Source organism: Plasmodium gaboni, chromosome 13, assembly GCF_001602025.1.
Source record: "Plasmodium gaboni strain SY75 chromosome 13, whole genome shotgun sequence".
Taxonomy (NCBI): Eukaryota; Apicomplexa; class Aconoidasida; order Haemosporida; family Plasmodiidae; genus Plasmodium; species Plasmodium gaboni.
In genome coordinates, this window is record NC_031493.1 from 499598 (window position 1) to 521281 (window position 21684).

A 21684-nucleotide genomic window follows, 5' to 3' on the forward strand; every position below is an offset into this window, starting at 1 on the left:
AACTATAAGGTATTAATAATATTAATTATTATATATATATATATAAATATATATATATATATATATATTATAGGAATCCTATATATTTTTTATTTATATAGAAAAAAAAAAAATAAATAAATGAATCATGAACATAAAGAGCACATATATATATATATATATATACATATATATATATATTATAGATATATATATAATATATAATTTACATATTTATTAATCCTTTATAAGCTCTTCATTTGTAGTGTTTGCTTCTGTTGTACTGATATTCTTTTAAGTACTTTAACCTTCAATTTATTATTATTATTATTATTATTTATTTCCTTCTATATGATATAATATATATTATTTTTATTTTCCTAATCTACTGTTCAATTTTATTTTACAATTAATAAATTAAATATATATATATATATATATTTTTTTTTCTTTTAAAATAAAATATTTTATTTGTAATAAAAAAATAACTGTCAAAAATTCGTATGTATATATTTAACTAATATTTTTATATTGTTCTATGTAAATATAATAAAACAAATTCTGACTTAATATATTATATAAACATATATATATATATATATATATTTGTATACGTATAATTAGGAAATTTTGTCATAAATAATTGTATCCTATATATGTATATTTATTTATTTATATTTCATATATGTGTGCTTTTATTTTTATACTTGTGTAATTATTTATTTTTTATATGATGGATCAACAAGATTGCTTGCCCAGTGAAATTAAGGATGCCTTAATTTCTTTACATGATGAACATTTCAGTTATCAAAAATATTTGAACGTATTAAAGGATTATATATATTTAGATCCAATAAAGAATATTAATACATTAATTAATTATATTTTAAATAATATTAATAACCATGATATAGAGAAAAATATTTGTCATTATTTATCCGATGTAATTATATATATACAAGATATAAATAAAATAATAAGTGAAGAAAATAATATTATAGAAGAAAAGTTAGATGAAAGTGATTATTCAAATAGTTTATTTTATGAAGAATATCGTATAAAAATAAAAGATGAGAAATTAAAAAAATATGATGTAGGTGATTATCGTATAAATCTTATACAAAATTGTACTAGAAATATAAATTACTTAAAATTAATGTATATTATTAGTAATGTAATATTACCAAAAAATGGGTATGTTTTATTTATTAATATATTTCATAAACATGAAATTAATTATCAATATAAATTATTATCATTAGAATATTTTGCAAATATTGCAAATAAAATTAATATAGATAGAGCTAAATATATTGCACAAATTCTTCCTCTAATTTTAGAAAAATTTTATAATACAGATGGAGAACCTTATTATAATGATAATATAAATAATATAGATATATTATTATCTATGTGTAAATTCATTAATATATTATGTGATGAATCTATAAAAGCACAAGAAGATGATAAACAAGATGTTGCATTATATTCTATAGTTGCATTTATTATGAGAATTATTTGTTATCATAGTGTATATTTACCTATTAATAGAAATGTCGAAAAATTAGGTAAATATATTTATTATGATCATATTAATTATAATGAATGTTTAAAAGAATATAGTAATTTAACATATAATTTATATAAATCAAAAAAACATATCTTAATAAAAAATTGTTTATCTTCATTAATATGGAGACTTTCTATTATTAATCCAAACCTACCTAGAACAATAGAAAGAGTAAATATTCTTATACCTAATACAAAAGCATGTGCTCTTGAAAATTCTACTATGGAAATATCTATACTTTGTTATTTAATTTTGATAGAAAGAGTTAATATAAATTCGTTTCCTCTTGTTTTCTCCGAACTATATTTACTTAATTTAATGATTAGAAATAGTTATAATTTAATTTTATGTGTCTCAAATGCAAAGGAAAGTTTAAGAGATAGTTTACTTATTAAAGCATATCATTTTATCATTGTCTGCTGCTTTTTATCTAAATGTATTTATAGAAAAAATAAAGAATATTATACTAATATTTATAAATTTAAATGGAGACCTTATGATTTTCTTAAATTAATATATGAAACCATACATAATTATAATCACTTGAAATTTTATACTAAACATATTTATTATTCTATAAGTAATATTATGAGGAATTTCCAATGGGACATTTTTTTTTCTATATATAACAGATTGATAATTGAATCATCATCTGACACTGTGAGAAGTATTATATCTTCTTATGTAAAGGATGAGCTTTTTAAAAAGATGATCCATGTAGTTGATAGTGTTCAACAGATTGATATGATATCATGCGAGTTTACGACTCAAGAAATATTAAAAGGAGAAGATGGTAACAATTTTGTCAAGGAGAAGGAAATAAATAATAAACATTATTCTTCTACAAATGATTATAATAATAATGATATTAATAAAGAACATATCCCTTATAATATAACTTCCAACATACAATCAAAAAATTCAAAAGAAAATGAAATACATAAAATAGGGTGCCAAATAAAAAAAATAGTTCATCAACTTATAGGAGAAGAATCTGTTCTTTTATATATAGATTCCATCACTGTAGCATTAAATATAATAAAAATGATTTTGTTAAATAAAAGGTTTACACAATTTTATAAATATATAATAAAAGTAGATGAAACATCTACATGTTTCATACAAAATAAAATGAAATATTTTTATGATCAAATAAAGATAGAAAAATCTGTATTATCATATGAAAATCAAAAAAATAATAATTCCATAACCCAAATAAATGATAATAACGATATTTTACAGACTGAGCAAAATTTAAATACTACATTTAATAATATTAACATGAACAAACTGGATATCGTTCTTATGCTTTTATCGGACATAGAAAAAAGCATAGCAGAAATGAAGCAAAATATAAACACAAGCACAAACACAAACACAAACACAAAAGGATAAATAATATATATATATATATATATATATATAAATGCATGCTTATTTATTTATATATATGTTTATTTGTTTGTATATGTTTTTTTTTTTTTAATTTTTTTTGATATAACCATATATTTTTTTAACATTATTTTCTTTCATAAACAATTTTAAAAAATATAATATATAATATATATATATATTTTTTTTCTCTTTCATATGTTGTGAAAATTTTTTTTTTTAATATATCAATATTTTTAATTATTCCTCATAACATTCTGAAACACATATATTTATATATACTTCATGTGTATACTCAAACAAATATATGATGGACACCGACACATTCTGCTTATTTATTTTTATATTATGTTATATATATTCTTTTTGTAAAAAAATCAAATAATAATTTCATATTTTTTTTTTTTATTTTTTAAAAATATATAATACATATTACCTAATGGTAACATATATATTCTATTAATGTAATAATATTTATTATTATAATAAATAGAAATATCTTTAGATAATTCTTTTTTCCATCTGATTAAGAAAAAAAAAAAAATATATATATATATATAATTAATATGTTATTTAGGAAATATTTATGTGTTCCTTTATAAATGTAAAAATATATAATTAAAATAAATATATAAGAATATAACAAATTGAAAAATTCCTCTTGATATATACATATATTATATATATATTTTTTTTTTTTTTTTTTTTTTTTCTTTTCTCCTTTATATTTGTAGGTGTATATTTTTTCTTATACCTTAACGGTTCATGTATACCTATTCTTACTTTTTTATCCTTTAATTTGAAATTTTTTTTTATTATTATTATTATATTTTTTTCGTAATATGTGTAAAAAAAAAAAAAAAAAAACAAAGGAGAAGGATACTTAAAATTATTGTTGAATGGTAACTTACAAATTAACGGTAATGGTTTATAAATATATAAATATAAATATATATATATATACATATATTTATGTGTTATAAGATTATACTATTAGATTTAGTATATTGGGTAATTAAAATGTTCATTTGAAGAAATATACAAAATATAATAAGAAAATATTAAATATATAATATTTATACATTAATGTGTGTACTATTATATGACTTTTGATATAATATCATTTAATTCAATTTGTTTTCTTTTTTGGTTTTTTTTTTTTTATTTATTTTTTTCTATTAACTACGCTTCATTATAAAATAATATAATATGAATAATGAACCTACAAATAATGATAAGAATTATTTAAGAAATATATTTAATTGTACTGATAAGAAAATAAAATTATTTAAATCTTACTTAAAAAACAAATTAGATATTGATTCTTTTACCTTAGGTGAATATTGTTTTAAACATGATGAGAAATTCCAGAAAAGTGTGTTGTCGAATATATTAAAAGAACAAATAATAAGTAAGAAGGATAAGAATAAATTATATTTAATAAATGAAATAATAATAGATACATCATTTTTTGAAGAGAATTATGATTTTCAATATTTTTTAGAAAATGTTTTATTATTAGAAGATTTAGTTTTAAAAAAGTTGGATAATAAATTAAATGATGAGGATTTTATATTTAAAGAAAATAAAAAATTATCTATAAATAATTGGAAAGAATGTTATAGTCATATTAAGAAAAAATTAAATATCAAAGGTATGGATGAAAAAAGTAAGATATATAATAATTCTATTTTATTATTTAATTCTACTAAATTTTCATATGATGATATAAATTGTTGTGATTCTTTTTATGGTTTAAAAGTATGGGATATATTATTTAATTATGTGTCATTCGAATTTTTAAATTATTTATTGTCTAATACACTTATATTTATATCAGACTTCTTTTTTGTCAATACAAATAATCATTTTAAAACATATATAAAATCATCTTACTTTATTAAAATTGCAGAAATACAATTAAATTATCAAGATGCTCAAAATGTGGAAAGAAATATTATTTCAAAGAAAAAAAATTTATATTATAAAAATACTAAACTGGTTAAATTAACATATCAAAAAAAAAGCATAAAAGATAATGCAACACCAAATTTAACCGTGAAAAAAAAAAAAATAAATAAAAAAAATATAAATACAAATGAGAATATAAATAGTTATATATATAATATATCAAATCAAAATAATGAAATCCAACAATATAATATTAATCATATCAATATGGACAAAAATACTATAAACAAACCGAAGGAGTCGCAGAATTTTATTATCAATAATAAATTATTGGATGATCAACTTTTATATTATAAAACAAATAAAAATAATGTAAACACGGATATTTATTCAAATGATAATAAAACGGCTATTAGTACTAACCAATATGTAGATGTACATAACCATATAAGTGATCCAACAAGGAAAAATATATTTTATCATAGTGTAAACAGCTTTTCGTATGAAACAAGTTCGAACGTTTTTAATTATGATAATCTGAAACAACATACAACATATATAGATACACCAAATAAAAGTCAAACATGTATTAATATGACTAATCATCATGAAATAGATGAAAATTCAGATAAAGAATTAAAAAATCAAAAATATAATCAATATGAATATGTAGATAACGTATGTACAGGGAATAAAAATATATCAAACGAAAATATAAGTGATAAATGTATTATTACTAAAACGATCCCTCAAAAATATAATATTAATAAAAAATATAAATACTTATTAAAAAAAAAATACCATAAGATATACACAAATAACGACCATTCATATGGAAATTATTTGTATCTTCTTCAGTGTAGTGGAAGAATTTTAAAAAATGACTTTTTTAAGGACATGAAACAAATACAAGAGGAAAGAAAGAAATACACATCAAATATTAAGATGAACAATGAATATACAAATAATATTATAATAAACAACAACAATAATAATAATAATAATAATAATAATAATAATAATAATAAACATAATAATAGTGTGCATAGGTTGGGACATGTGAACGATTTGTCCTCCTCTATTATATGTCCATCTTCTAACATCCCTCACTGTAATAATTACAAAGAATGTAATGAAAAAGTAACACAGATAAAGAACAATTCCTTACTAATAACAGAAAATTTGTCAAAAAAAAAAAAATTGTTACCACAAATAGATTTCTTTTCTGATGATAGAAAGAGGAAATGCTCATCAGTTGGTTATGACATAAAAAAGAAGAATGTTAGTAATATTAAAAGATATCATAATAAAATAAACAAAATGAATGAAAAAAAAAAAAAATGGAATAAAATAATAATCAATAGAAACAACATTTTACAACACAATACAACTAATAAATGTAAAACATTTCTATTTAATAAACACATAATATTTGATAAAATAGAAAATAACAATATTCCTTTATTTATTTATGATTTATTAAATTATATATTTAAATCAGATCAAACATATTTTTATCATAATAATTTTATAGATGAATATAAGCAGAAAATATGTAAACAAATAAAATGTTCAACTAAAAAAAATGATATATCTCATATAATTACATCTAGGAAAGAAAATAATTTATTTCATGTACAAAAACTTGAAAATAATTATAAATGTCCAAATATATATAAACAATTAAGAAAGACAAAAATTTTGAAATATGTATATGATTATTTTAAGGAATTTATTAATAATGTAATTAATACCAAATTTGGTAAAATATATAGAAAATTTTTTCCTCGAAAACATATATTAAATAAAATATATAAAATATTTAAAATTATAAGATTACAAATAATAAAAAAATATCATATTATAAATATACGAAAGAATAGAAAATTTATTAAACAAAAAGTATATGATACCTTTTTTAAAAATTATGATTTCTTATCATTTTCATTCAAAACATATAAGATTATTAATTTTATCGTATATATAACCAAAAAATGTATACCTATCAAATTATTAGGTAGTAAACATAATTTCAAAATATTTTTAAAAAATGTAAAAAGATTTTTGTTATTTAATTATAAAGAAAGTTTTTCTTTGAATCAAGTAATGAAAAATATTAAAGTAAAAAATATATTCCAAAAAAAAATAAGTAAATGTAATAATATAAAAAATACAGTCTTATTAAATAAAATATCTTATTATAATAACTATCACAAAAGAATTTTACTTAATAATAATAAGGAAATCATAACAAATATAAATGATAACATAAAAATATATAATGAAACAAATAATAATTTTAATAATTCATTTAAAACACCTACATTATTCAATAAAATGAGGAGAAAATATTTCAATAAAATTAAAAAAATTAATATATGTATACAAAAAAGACATCTTATGAATAGATTAATATATTTCCTTTTTAATTATTTTATTATGCCACTAATTAGAAGATTTTTTTTTCTAACCAAATCTGAGCAAACCTTACATAAAACAATTTTCTTTGATAGAAAAATTTGGAATCACTTCACAAAAATTTCCAATTTTTGTCTTTACCATCAAATATTTACGAATAAAAAGTTAAAAAAAAGAAATGAACCCAAAATGGATAATGCACAAAATATATTAAATGTGAACAAAAAAGCTGAAAAACTAAAAACAAAGAAATATACATCTATTAAAAAAATTAAAAAATTCAGTACTAATAAATGTGTAAATAATAAATTTTCAAAAAATTGTAACACAAAAAAAAAAAATTTATATAACATCACACGTCATAATAATATATTTGTTAAAAAGGATATGGAACAAAAATCAAAAACTAACATTTTAATTAATAAAAGTATAGATAATTTATACAAATTAAAAGAAATTAATAAAAAAAATGTTAGACCATATATCAAAAAATTTTACTATAAAATAAGAAAAAAATATTTTGCTCTAAAAAAAATGTATATTCATATTAGAATGACAAAAGATGAAAAACGTGACATAAAATTAGAAAAAAATTTGAAACATTTTTTTATTTTTGCTCAAGAAAAAGAGCACATATTGAAATATTTTAGTTCTCATTTTTTTCAAAAGAGGAAGATAAATTATAGTAAACGATTTAATAAACTAATACATAGAATAAAAAATATTATAATAAAGAAAAACAGTGGAATTACTAAAAATAAGGATAAGACATTTTCACAACTAATCAAAAATAAAACTAACAACATCAACAATAAGAATAACAATAATAAGAAGAAAAAAAAGAAGAACAATAATAATAATAATAATAATAATAAAAAGGTTAAACATAGTGAGAACAACACAAGTGATAATCCCAGTTTAGAAAAAAAAAAAAAAAAAAAAATATACATACATAAAATAAAAAATATTATAGAGAAAAGAAATTTTATGTTAAAATTAAATTCAATCAATCATTTTATATCTAAAAAGTTAAGAATTAATTGGATACCGAAAAAAAAAGGATTAAGACCATTAATTAATTTGTCTACTTTAAATGTCCCAGAAATTGTGAAGCAACGAATTTTTGAAATTTTGAAAAGTAAAAAAAGCAGTGAATTTTATTTCCATAATATTTTGAATAATTTAGAAAGAGAAAAGAAAGATAAAAATATAAAGAAAAGAAAAAAATATAATAAGAAAAATTTTAATCCTGTATCATTAAACAATATATGTAATTTTTCCTTGAAATGCTTAGGTAATATGAGACATAATAATAATTCCTTATTTAAAAATACATTAACAAAAACAGGAGAAATTGAATTAAAATTAAAAATATGGTTACATTATTTAAAGAATTGGTTTTATAGAAAAAAACGAATGAAAAAATATATTAAAAATAAATTAAAAAACAATAAAAAGATATATGCATATATATGTATCGGAGATTTTTCAAATTGTTATGAACATATAAATCATAATTATTTATTCAAAATTTTAAAAAATTTCTTTGATAATATAACTAATTTTGAATTTATTTATTTATTTAAAAGATCATTTAGATTATATAATAAGAATTTAAATAATTCCTTTTTATCCTATTATCCAGTTAATGTAAAATCATTTGGTCTACATTATATAAGAAACTTACGAGAACTTATAATTAAATCAAATATCAATGATAATCATCACTTTTTATTAAATCAAATGTTTAAAACAAGATCAAAATCGGATTTATATATTTTTGCCGATTCGTATAAAAGTCTTCAAGTTGACAAAAGGGATATTTTCATGACTATTATTACTGTTATTAGATATTACTACCTCAATATATATTTTAGTATAAAAGAATTTAAACTTAATAGGAAAAATATTTTCTATTTTCAAATATTTCAAGAAAATCAAATGAAGAGTGTTTATTTGAGTGTTCGTGATAAGAAAAAAGTTGAAAATATTAAAAATTGGTATTTAAACAGCATGAAAAAAATAAATCATGAGGAAATACTAACAAGTTTAAAAAATTCATCCATAAATGTAAATAATAAAAACAATATGATATGTATGAATCTTGAGCAAGATACACAAGAAAAAGGAAATACACAAAATGAAGAGAAGAATGATATTTATATTGGACCAATATATAATAAATCGTGTAACAGCACAATAATTAACGATAGTAGTAATAATAATAAATGGAATAATATCAATGTGAGTATGGATAATAAGAATGATGTACTATTACATAAAGGTAATACTAATATGAATGGGTATTATATGAATGACATAAAATGTAATAATAATAGCAATAATAATAGTAATAATAATAGTAATAATAAATTAAAATGTGTTACGAGAAATGTAAACAATGACATAATAAAATACCATAAAACTATCGACACAGATAATAGTAAAAACAACCATGCTTACTTTAAAAATAAATTCCTAAATTTTTTGGATAAAAAAATTATTAGTAATATATATGGCTTACCACAAGGTTTTAGCTTATCTAATATATTGTGCTCCTTATATTATGCATATTTAGATAAAAATGAAGAGTTTCAAAATTTATTATATTCAGAAAAACAAAACAATAATAAATATTTCTCAGCAAATGGAAAGTGTAATTATTTCAATTTAGATTCTATCATGCTCCGATTTATTGATGATTTTTTATTTATAACTCTTAATAAAAAAAATATTAAAATTTTTAAAAACTTGCTCTTAAAAAAAAAAATATGGGGAAGTAATATTAATTCATCCAAAACCAAAATCTTCAAAATACCACTTATATATAAAAATGATTTACTAATATATAATTTTCGAAATAAATGCCAACAAAAAAATAAACATAAAATAAAAAAAAAAATAAACATACAAAATAGAAGGATCAAATATAAACATAATGAGTTAGTCAATACTAATCAAAAAAAAAAAAACAGATTTGTTCAAAAAGATAAAATAAATAAATATATAAATGTCATAAACCCAATAATACAAAAAAATGATTCAACCATGTCTTCTAATTCTATTATGAATTTTGAAGCCTTACCTAATAAAGGAAGTAATAAAAGTTACAGTTCAATATATACAGATATCCCAAATAGTGTTGTAAATGACGATATAGAATATAATCAAAACAGTGATAATAATTCATATAGTAGTAATAAATTATACAATAATGTGAATATGACTCAAAATAGTCATAATAATAATGTTAATATTTTTAAAAAAGAACAAAACCAAAGTTTTCAATGCTTTAATAGTAACAATATATATATTCAAAATGATAAAAAAGAAAATAATATTTTACAAATTAACAAAAAGTTATCTTCCAATGGAAATTTAACAAAAAAAAATAAAAAAATAAATACTCTAACATGTTTACAAATTGATAAAGTTATAAAAACCTTAAAATGTAAGAAAAAATATATAAAACATATAAAAAAGTTCAAGTATATGAATAAATTTGTAAAATTTCAAAAGTTTCAAAATACCTCTTTTGAATTAAAAATTAATAAAATTAATAAAAATATTAGAAGATTGAATAAATTAAAAAAACGTAAAAATCATTCTATAAACATTGCACCTGTTAGTTCTATAGAATGGTTAAATAATTCATACACATTTGATTTTATTAATAATTCTATACAAAGTACTTCATATCCATGGAAAAATAAATCTGATGCTACTATTAGAAATCATTTGCATTTACATAATGTTATAATAGATAAAAATAATAAAACATATTTTATGAAATATCTAGTTGAAAATAGAATTGTACGAAATATTATATCCAAACAAAAAAAATGTCAATCCTTATATAAAAATAAGCAAAATGTTTATTTCTGTTATAAAAATAATTTTATCTTATTAAAATCATCTATATTAAAATTCATATGTTGTATTAAAACACTCAAAAAAATGTTTAATGCATTTACAAATTCTACATATAATACCAATTTTATATTATTTCTCATATCGTATATGAACAAAGTGTTAATAAAAAATAAAAAACTCAAATTTGTCAAATTGTTTTTAATCCAAACTGCAATCGAAGCTTTCCGTTATGCCAGAATTTTTAATCACCAAGATTCCTTTTATCCGTGTCTCCAACATTTTAAGAAAATCAAAAAAAGATTAATTCACAAATACAAAATTGGATATAACAAAAATTTACTGCGAGAATTTTTTTATCTGTTTAATTTTATCAAGAAGGAGTTGTATAATTCATGGCCTTACATGTTCAAAATAAAAAATTAAAATATATATATATATATATATATATATATTATAAGTATATAAATGTTTATACTAATATGTCGAACTCATAAAGTGATATAATTATTAATTTTGTTCATATTTTACTTAATATCAATTTTATACATTTTATTATTATTTGCATTTCTATTTGTTTTAAATATATGTACTGATTTTAACGTAACGTATGTTTTTTTTTATTTTTTTTTATAATCTTGGCTTGGTGTCCAAACATAAATTGGATATTTTTTTCAGAGCCTGCAACTTTCCACGTGAACCTACTCTAATATTTAGCAACCCTTTCTTATTAATATTATAAAGTGTATGTGATATATCCTTGTAATAATTTGGCTTGAAACCATACTGATAAGAACTTGGTTCTCCTGATTTTTTATAAAGCAGAAATGGATATGGATCAAGAACTCTTGAAGCTCTCCATTTGAATGGTCTAATATTACTATAATAATTTTTATATTTTCTTCTTATAATTCCATGATATTTTTTAAATGAAATTTTATTATGTCTTCTACAAAAATAAATGACATTTGATGGTATTTCTAATAATCTCCTATTAACCATATTCCAATATTTTGGTGCAGGCATTACCTTTTTATGTGGTAAATAATTTCTTGAAACTTCTTCAAGAGCCTCACTATATATTTTACAAGTATTATAATCCTTATCAACAAAGGATATAGAATTTATATTATATAATGGAATTGTACTTTTTAATTGTAATAATGTTTCAACGCATTCTTCAAGTAATATATTACTAGATTGATTCGGATTATATCCATATATACCTGCTGAGATATCAGGTAATATAATAGAAGATATACATAATTCATTTAATTGTTTTAAAGCATTAGAAAAACAATATCTTAACTTATTTGATGAAATATATGTATTACCTTGCCATACATATGGCATTATTAAAAATGCTAATAATTTCACTTTTTTACTAACATTATGTGGTTTACTTAATATAATATCACCAATTTGTAATGTTTTTGATCCTTCATATAATTCTTTAAATTTTTGTTCTCCATTTATTTCTAAAGATGATTGTACATATTCATCCTTATGCTCATTCAATATATCAATTCTTCTTTTTATTAAATTTTTAATTGACATTATTATCTCTTTAACTAATTCTGGACCCCCTTTATTTAATATAAATGAACCAAAACCGCTCATAGGTATAAAATTAGAAACCATCGGTATTAACATACAATCTGCTTCTTCATCTATAATATCATTATGTATTATTTTAATATTACCAAATTCTTCTAAAGTCATATTTTTCATTTCATATTCATATTTATCCTTAATTTTATTTATATCTAATATTTCCATATCTTCTTCTAATAATCCTTTCTCACCATTATCCTTATTATTTAAAAAAAACATATCATTTATCTCACTTTTCATGTTAGGAAATATTTCTTTCATTACACTTCTATTCTTCCCTTCTAATATATCTAGAGATTTCGTATAATCTATATGATATTTTAATGCTCTTTCGTTTATTGTTTTTAACCTCTTCGTTAAATAGGAACTACCAAAATAACGTTTCCCCATAAAAAAAAATCTTAACATTTTTATATATACCCATAATAATATAAAAATAAATAAATCAGTATATACATATATATGTATAAGTCAATATTACATGGGGATAATTATAGAAAAATATATATAAAATATATTTATATATTATTATTAACACAATAATATATATTATTTTGATCTAACATGACAGGACATTATTATGTAGGTACATTTTATCTACTAATAATAAAGAGAATTAAAATATTTTACTTATATATTATATTTTAGCATATATTACTTATTATTTGTTTTTTTGTAACCTCCAAAATAAGGTTAAAAAAAAAAATTAAAAAAAAAAAAAAAAAAAAATTCATATTATATATATATATATATATATATTATATATTTGTAATATATTTTTAATATGTTTATTGATTTATTTATTTATTTTTTTTATTTTTATTTTTTTTTTTTATTTTTTTTTTTCTTTTGATATTAATCCAAAAGAAATATACAATTTATATATGTGTAGTGCTTAATTTATTATGTGCATGATATATAAAGATGGTATCTTTTTGGATGTTTTATTCCGAAAAGCATATGTAAATATATTATATATATATATATATATATATATATATGTACTACTAAATTGGGAATACATATTATATTCAAATAAAATTAGTGTATTAAAATAACATATGATAAAAAAAAAAAAATAAAAATTAAAATGTTCAGATATACAAAAAAGGGTTATTATATAGTATCACAGATTACATTATACATTAGTAATATATTTATACTATAATATCTTGGGAAGTTTATCATAATATAAATATATCTATATTATACATATATAAAATTCTTCACCCTTATATATTTATATTACTTTTAATTATCTAACATTTTCCTATATCCATTTAATTCAAACACTTTTATTATATCTTTTACAAAATTATTATCTAAATCTTTTACTCCATGTTTTGAAAAAACAAGCGATAGATCAATTGATAAATTTTCCATTCCTCCTTCAATATCTGTCATATTATATTCAGGGTTAATGTCTGGATTATTTTTTAATAAATTTCTTAATAAAGCTTCATCTATAAAAAATAAAAATATATATAAATTATATATAAACTCCTCAGAATTCTATAAGATTATATAATTAAAATTGTTTTTATTAAGTCATATTTTGTTTTATTCTATTTATTTATTTATTTATTTATTTATTTATTTTATTTTATTTTTTATTTTTTTTTTTATTCTTACCTTCTTTTTTAAAATGTATACTTTCGTCTGTCTTCCTGTTATTATCCAAGAATTTTACACCTCCAAAATTTTTATTACACATAAATTTTATCTTAATTGTTACATTATCACTTAATTTGTTCTTAACAAATATCTTTCTTGTAATAGTTGGTACCATGTTTTCTATAGATATGTATGTATAAATGCTTTTATATAATAATAAACAATATATATATATATATATATATATATATATAACTAATTTACTGTTAATACGATACAAGAATACAAAATAATAAAAAATATATATATATCATATAGATATTATTTTAATTATAATATTTTATTTTAATTCAAAAAAATATCCATGTGAATTATTATATTTCCAGTGAAATTATATAAATAATATAGAAAAAAAAAAATATAATTTTTGCTACTAATATATATATATATATATAATAAAATAAAAACAAAAAAGAAAAAGAAAAATTATTATACACAATATATGTATCATAAAATTATAACATTCTTATTTATATATGTTACACATAGAACTGTAAATATAAATATATATATATATATATATATATATATTTTATATATGCATATATCGATACATCACATAAGAAGATACTTTAAGGATATTTTTATATGTGTTTTTATTTTTTCTTTTATATAGTTTATAATAAAAAGTAAAAAATATGTTTTTAAAAAATACGTGAAAAAAGTTTTATTTTTATCAACAAAAATATGAAAAAATAAAAATGTAAGAGAGACAAAAACAATGTTTTTTTTTTTTTTTTTTTTTTTCTTTCTTTTTTACTTTTTATCAATCTTATATATTATGATAAAAAGAAAAAAAATTCAAAATAATAAAAAATAATAAAAAAAATATATATACATATCATATATATAAATATTGTTAATATATTTTATAACTTTTATGTTTAATAAAATTATATTACATAACTTTTAAACTATGGTTTTTATTTCAAAAAAGGATTTTATATAATATATGTGAACTAGTGTTAGAATAACCAATAAAATGATTTGTATTTCTAACCACAAGATTAATTTGGAATTCATTTTTTCATTAAATTGTTTATATAAATCTGACTTCTCCATCATTCTTTCTTGTTCATCAAACACTTCCAAGAACTGTAAAGCAGACATAAAAAAAGAATGCATAATAAATATATACATATATATATATATATATACATACATACATATTCATCTTAAGAGTAAATTTCATATAGTTCTATATATACACAAGATTATATATCTTCTTACTTGGTCAAATAATTCAGATGTTTTCTCATTTATTTGTTTCACATCATCTATAGTACTTAATTCTGAGTCATTCATGTTATGACTTTCTTTTACTCTTAGTGTAAACATAATTGTCACATCAGAATTTTTTCTATTATCGTAACAGAAGGAATAAACAGCTGCTTCTGGAACCTATTTAAAAGAAAAAAAAAATTAATAAATGTATATATACATATATTTTTCATTCATGGTAAATACATATATAGGTTTAATTTTTCCAAAATTTTATACATATAATAAATTACGCTTTTTTTTTTTTTTTTTTTTTTTTTTTTTTTTTTTTTTTTTTTTTTTTTTTTTTTTTTTTTTTTTTTTTTTTTTTTTTTTTTTTTTTTTTTTTTTTTTTTTTTTTTTGGATAGCTATTCCTTATTAATTTATTTATATATTTATTTATTTTATTTTTGTACCTGAATATCAAACTTGTCTTGTATTTTTGTTGATTTAAAAACAGGTTCCTTTTTTTTGTCACTTCGATTAAAAATAGATATAATACATGATGCTTTTCTATCCATAAACTCATAAGAGCTAAAAAGGACAAATTAGGAAGATATTATATATATATATATATCATGTATATCAATGTAAACATATATACAAATCCTATTTATATTCTTTCTAATATTACCCGACAATCATGTTATTCTTTTCTGCCTTTAATTGAATACAATCTTTTTCATATGGTCCTATAGTAAAATGTGTACATTGTATTATTCCAAATAGGAAAAATAGTAATAAAAAGGATAGCAAAATAATGTTTTTAAAATAAATCATTTTAAAGTTAATACAAATATATATATATTACAAAACTTTGTAATACTTTTGTATACTATTATTCACAAAAATCATTATTCCATGTAAAAATACATAAATATATATATATATATATATATATATATATATTATGTAAATATTTCTCTTCTTTTATTTTAAGTTGTCATATATATTTAATCGTATCATATGTAATAACAATTTCAAAAAAAAAAACAAAAAAAATTAACAACGATCAAAGAACTAATCCTTTTCTCGCACTTGTACCACTTTGAAATGAAAACAGTAAATTGATAAAAATATTTAAACACGTTCTTCACCTTGTGATTCATAAACTTGTGAACCCTTAATTTATAATAATAAAATATCTAAAGTTTTATCATATAATAACATCCGTATGAATTATAATAATGTATATATATCATTTTATTTACATATATACCATTTTCTAGTATAGCACACTAAATGAATAAAAAAATTTAATATATATATAATTATTCATTTTGTTATATATACATATAAATATATATGTAATTTATCTTTTTTCTTATTTTTATTACATAAATATAATATTTTCCTTTTCATGACCCATTTTGTATTATTTACAAATATTGTTTTTTTTTTTTTTTAAGGGTAAAATATATATATACTCCTACATTCATATTTAATATTTCATATGCTCATTAATAACAATATATATAAAATGATTATGTTACAGTTATATTTTAAAAGTATACAAAGATATATGGGTAAAAATGTATATTTATATGTATAGATTAATTTAGTGTTCATGCAAAAAAATATAATTTATAAATTCATAAATAATGAAACGAATTTTTAGGTTGGTAAGAAGATGCTATTATTCAACTGAAAAAAGGACAAATGGGCCTTTGGTATTAGTATCTAATAATCAGAATATTCATTTTAATTTATCCTTAGAAAATTTTCTTTTAAACAATTATAATGATTTACTAAAATATTTAAATATAAACACTATTGAGAAGTTTAATGAACCAATTTTATTTCTATGGAGAAATAATAGATCTATAATTATAGGAAAAAATCAAAATATATGGAGTGAATGTGATTTAAAAAATATAAAAGAAGATGGAGTTCTAGTAGCTCGTCGATTTACTGGTGGAGGTGCCGTTTATCATGATTTAGGTAATGTATGTTTTACATTTTTAAACAGTAATGTTAATACTTCATCTAATTTCTCTATCATTTTAAATACCTTAAAAAATCATTTTAATATTGAAGCTAAGACACAGGGAAGAAACGATATTACAGTAAATGATCAAAAATGTTCAGGTTCTGCTTTTAAAAAAATTAGAGATGTATTCTTACATCATGGTACTATATTAATTAATTTGGAAAAAAATATATTAAATAAATATTTAACACCAGATAAAATAAAATATATAAAACACGGTGTTTCTAGTGTTAATGCAAGAACAATTAATTTAAGTGAAATAAATAAAAATATTACATGTGAAAATTTGTGCATAGCTTTAATTAAAGAATTCATAAAATTTTATGAACAAAATTATAAACAAAATATAAATAATGTAACAAATTTAGAAAATAATATAAATAATTCTAATTTTCAGAAGAAAAAACAAATTAATATAAACAATACAAATGAAAACAATTTAATACATAACACCAATATAATACCTAATGATATTACTGTTCATTATATTGATCAAAATAATAATATTACTAAAAATCCTGAATTCCTTAAATATTATAATTTATTAAAAGATTGGGATTGGTGTTATGGAAAAACTCCCAAATTTCAAAATCATCTTTGTAAACAATTCACGTTTGGAAAATTAGAATTATTTTTTAATGTATCTAATGGTTTCATAAAAGATGGAAATATTTTCTCAGATTGTTTAGATATTAATCTTATTGATCATCTCAAATCAATTTTTAACAATGATATTAAATATTCAAAAGAAGATATAAATAGTTTTTTAAAAAAATTAAATGTTGAAAATAAAAATTATTTAAACGAAGTTAGTTCATGGATATTACAAGAACTTTAGAAAATTATTCAATATTTTAATCATAATTAAATAAAAATATATATATATATATATTATATTTTTTCATTCATAATATCTACTTTTTCTTTTTAATATTATTATTGTGTTTGGTTTAATTGTTAAATATATGTTTAATATATATATATATATATATATATATATATATATGTATAAATTTTTTAAATTGTTGTAAAAGGTATACCTTATCCTTTTTCCTAATTAAATTACAACTTTGAATTTGAATATAATATATTTTTAATTGGTTTGAATTTTTAGGTTTATATAGAAGTTCACGAATATAACAAAAAAAAAAAAAAAAAAAAATTTAATATAAATACAAAATCATAGACAAGAATATATAGACATATATATATATATATGTAAATCCTCTTTCATATACATTTTCATGTAACAATTTTAAAAACAAATAATAAGATAAAACAAAAAAAAATCTAATTAAGAATTTAAAATACTCATTTATTTAATTTTCCCTTTTCGTTTAGATTTTCCTTTAGGTCTGCCTCTTTTTGCTTTACCTTTCTGTTCTTCATTTACTTCATATGATTTTCCTGTATTTTCTTCCCCTTCATATGATTTTCCTGTATTTTCTTCACCTTCATGTGATTTTCCTGTATTTTCTTCACATTCATACGATTTCCCAGTATTTTCTTCACCTTCATACGATTTTCCTGTATTTTCTTCGCCTTCATATGATTTCCCAGTATTTTCTTCACCTTCATGCGATTTCCCAGTATTTTCTTCACCTTCATACGATTTTCCTGTATTTTCATTACCTTCATATGATTTCCCTGTATTTTCTTCACCTCCATAAGATTTTCCTGTATTTTCATTACCTTCATATGATTCCCCTGTATTTTCTTCACCTTCAAAAACCTTATCCATAAATTTTTCCTCCTCCTCTTGAACGGTATTATTTTTTAAAACTACTTTTTCATTTTCATCTCCAACATATTTTATACTATCATCTGAATTTTCCGTCTTTATTCTTTCGGGGCTTATTGAATTTCTTTCTTTTCTTGCCCTTGAACCTTTTTTAATATCAAGTTTTTCTTTTAAAGTATCATCCATAGAATTGTTCTCATTTGTATGATTTTCTAAAACATTTTCTTCATTTTTACAAACCATTAATTTATTATCATCATTTTTATAATCACTTTCATTCTGATTTTTTTCATCACAACTATACGTTTTATCTTCCAATACTTTCTCGTTTTCACTGTTAAGAGAATTATTTTTTTTATCATCCTTATTTAATTCATCACTTTTTGAACTATACACTGACATGCTTCTTTTATCGCTTTTTTGACTATGTAGTGATATGCATTTTTCCTCTTCTAAATCATGATCATGATGGCTTCCTGATTTACCCACGGGCTCATTTTCATAAATATTATTTTGATCATGATCTGATTTATTTTTAAAATATTCTTTATTTTTATTTTTGATTATTCTTTTTAATTTGTCAAATTCTTCCAACCAATTTTCATCTTTAAATTCTACTTGATAATTTGTTGATTTGATAGCATCAATTTTTTTATTAATAAATTCTTCTGTATTTTTTTGAAGAATTCTTGTCTTATCATTAAATTTTAAAGGACACCAAAAAATAGTTGGGTAAGTATTAGTACTAATAAAATTTTTCATCTTTTCATAATGACTTATTAAATTTAACTTCATTAATTTATCTTCATCTTGCTTTATACATTCTTCTATCATTTTCATATCCTTAACATATGCGATTATTTTTATTTCAATATCGTCCAGTTCAATTTTTTCAAAGCTTCTTTTCACTTCATGTATCTTTTCTTCCACTCTCTTGTTTTGAAGATTATGCATTATAACCTTTTCATCCGTTTTTTCTTGTTCTAAAGCATCTTTGGCTTTTCTCAAATGATCGAATAAACCAATTTGTAGCAGTCGCTTATTCCTATTTACAGTTGTTTCGTCTTCTTCTAATTTCGGCTAGACAAAAGAAAAAAAAAAAAAAAATAAATTAAATAAATAAATAAATATATATATATATATATATATGAGTTAAAATGAAAAACCACTAGCTGTAATTAATATATACATATATATTATGTGAACAAATATTTTACACACAAAAATAAAAGTATATAATCCTTATTAATATATAAATTATAATATATATAATTTTACCCGTTTTTCTATTTTAAATTCAGGTAATTTATCCTATAAAAATAAACATATATAAATAAATAAATAAATATATATATATATATATATATATATAAGCAATTATATAAATATGTACGATTCATATGTTGACAATTTGTCTATTCATCCAAATATCATTTAAAATTAAGCATATGTATTACCAAATTTTCATTGGATGATATTCTCTTTTGCTTTAGTTTTTTAATATCTTCTTCCTTATGATCTAAAAATAATATATATATATATATATATTAAATAAATATTCATTATTAATTTGTAAATGCACAAATATACACATATATATAAATTTTCAAGTAAAAAAAAAGGGAAATGAACAAACAAATGAACAACAAAACAAATGTAAATTTGAAAATACAATTGGATATTTTTATATATTACCTATAGAGAGGTCAGTTAATCTATTCAAATAATTTACTATTTTTGATCTTATAGCATTTTTCTCAAAATAATTATTTCTTATTTTTAATTTTAGTCGTTCCTGTTCTGATAAATATTCTTTCATTGTTATAAAACATATGATATTTTATATAAATTATATTATCATCTGAAATTTGTCATATAAAAATAACGTTTTTTTTTTTTTTTTTTTTTTTTTTTCTTCTTTAATGCTTTCAATATATGAATTATTGCATTTGTAAATTATCAAATATAATTATATTTTATTTTTTTTCAATAAAATATGTTTATGGATATTTATAATTTTTTATACATTAATGACAAATAATAATATAAATATAAGTTGTTCTCAATCAAAAATATTTTCATGTATTATAAAATATATAACTCTCTAAAATTCACAAGAACTATTTTTTTTTTTTTTTTTTTTTTTTTTTTTATTGTTTATTTTTTATTTATTTTTTTTTTTTTTTATTTTTCTTTTTAATTTTTAAAATATTAATATAATTTTATGTTTATAAAATAATAATTTTTAATATTAAAATAAAAAA

At 18.7% G+C, this 21684-nt stretch overlaps 7 protein-coding genes across 7 annotated transcripts; 3 read left to right on the forward strand and 4 right to left on the reverse strand.

Moving 5' to 3' along the window:
- Window positions 1-712: 712 nt before the first annotated feature.
- On the forward strand, window positions 713-2944 carry PGSY75_1314100 (hypothetical protein; the record flags this gene model as incomplete). Its single annotated transcript, XM_018787205.1, has 1 exon — window positions 713-2944. One exon carries the CDS (start codon window positions 713-715, stop codon window positions 2942-2944), a length of 2232 nt encoding a protein of 743 aa, XP_018639947.1.
- Window positions 2945-4150: 1206 nt separating this feature from the next.
- On the forward strand, window positions 4151-11566 carry PGSY75_1314200 (putative telomerase reverse transcriptase; the record flags this gene model as incomplete). Its single annotated transcript, XM_018787206.1, has 1 exon — window positions 4151-11566. The coding sequence occupies one exon, from the start codon at window positions 4151-4153 to the stop codon at window positions 11564-11566; it is 7416 nt and encodes a 2471-aa protein (XP_018639948.1).
- Window positions 11567-11770: 204 nt separating this feature from the next.
- On the reverse strand, window positions 11771-13162 carry PGSY75_1314300 (hypothetical protein; the record flags this gene model as incomplete). Its single annotated transcript, XM_018787207.1, has 1 exon — window positions 11771-13162. One exon carries the CDS (start codon window positions 13160-13162, stop codon window positions 11771-11773), a length of 1392 nt encoding a protein of 463 aa, XP_018639949.1.
- An 843-nt stretch (window positions 13163-14005) lies between these two features.
- PGSY75_1314400 (hypothetical protein) lies at window positions 14006-14543 on the reverse strand (the record flags this gene model as incomplete). The annotated part of the gene is made up of 2 exons (XM_018787208.1): window positions 14006-14217; window positions 14387-14543. 2 exons carry the CDS (start codon window positions 14541-14543, stop codon window positions 14006-14008), a joined length of 369 nt encoding a protein of 122 aa, XP_018639950.1.
- A 794-nt stretch (window positions 14544-15337) lies between these two features.
- PGSY75_1314500 (putative cop-coated vesicle membrane protein p24 precursor) lies at window positions 15338-16469 on the reverse strand (the record flags this gene model as incomplete). Its single annotated transcript, XM_018787209.1, has 4 exons — window positions 15338-15523; window positions 15659-15829; window positions 16106-16223; window positions 16324-16469. 4 exons carry the CDS (start codon window positions 16467-16469, stop codon window positions 15338-15340), a joined length of 621 nt encoding a protein of 206 aa, XP_018639951.1.
- Window positions 16470-17290: 821 nt separating this feature from the next.
- Window positions 17291-18517, forward strand: PGSY75_1314600 (lipoate-protein ligase 1; the record flags this gene model as incomplete). Its single annotated transcript, XM_018787210.1, has 1 exon — window positions 17291-18517. The coding sequence occupies one exon, from the start codon at window positions 17291-17293 to the stop codon at window positions 18515-18517; it is 1227 nt and encodes a 408-aa protein (XP_018639952.1).
- A 477-nt stretch (window positions 18518-18994) lies between these two features.
- PGSY75_1314700 (hypothetical protein) lies at window positions 18995-21239 on the reverse strand (the record flags this gene model as incomplete). Its single annotated transcript, XM_018787211.1, has 4 exons — window positions 18995-20500; window positions 20699-20731; window positions 20878-20939; window positions 21116-21239. The coding sequence occupies 4 exons, from the start codon at window positions 21237-21239 to the stop codon at window positions 18995-18997; spliced, it is 1725 nt and encodes a 574-aa protein (XP_018639953.1).
- Window positions 21240-21684: the final 445 nt, after the last annotated feature.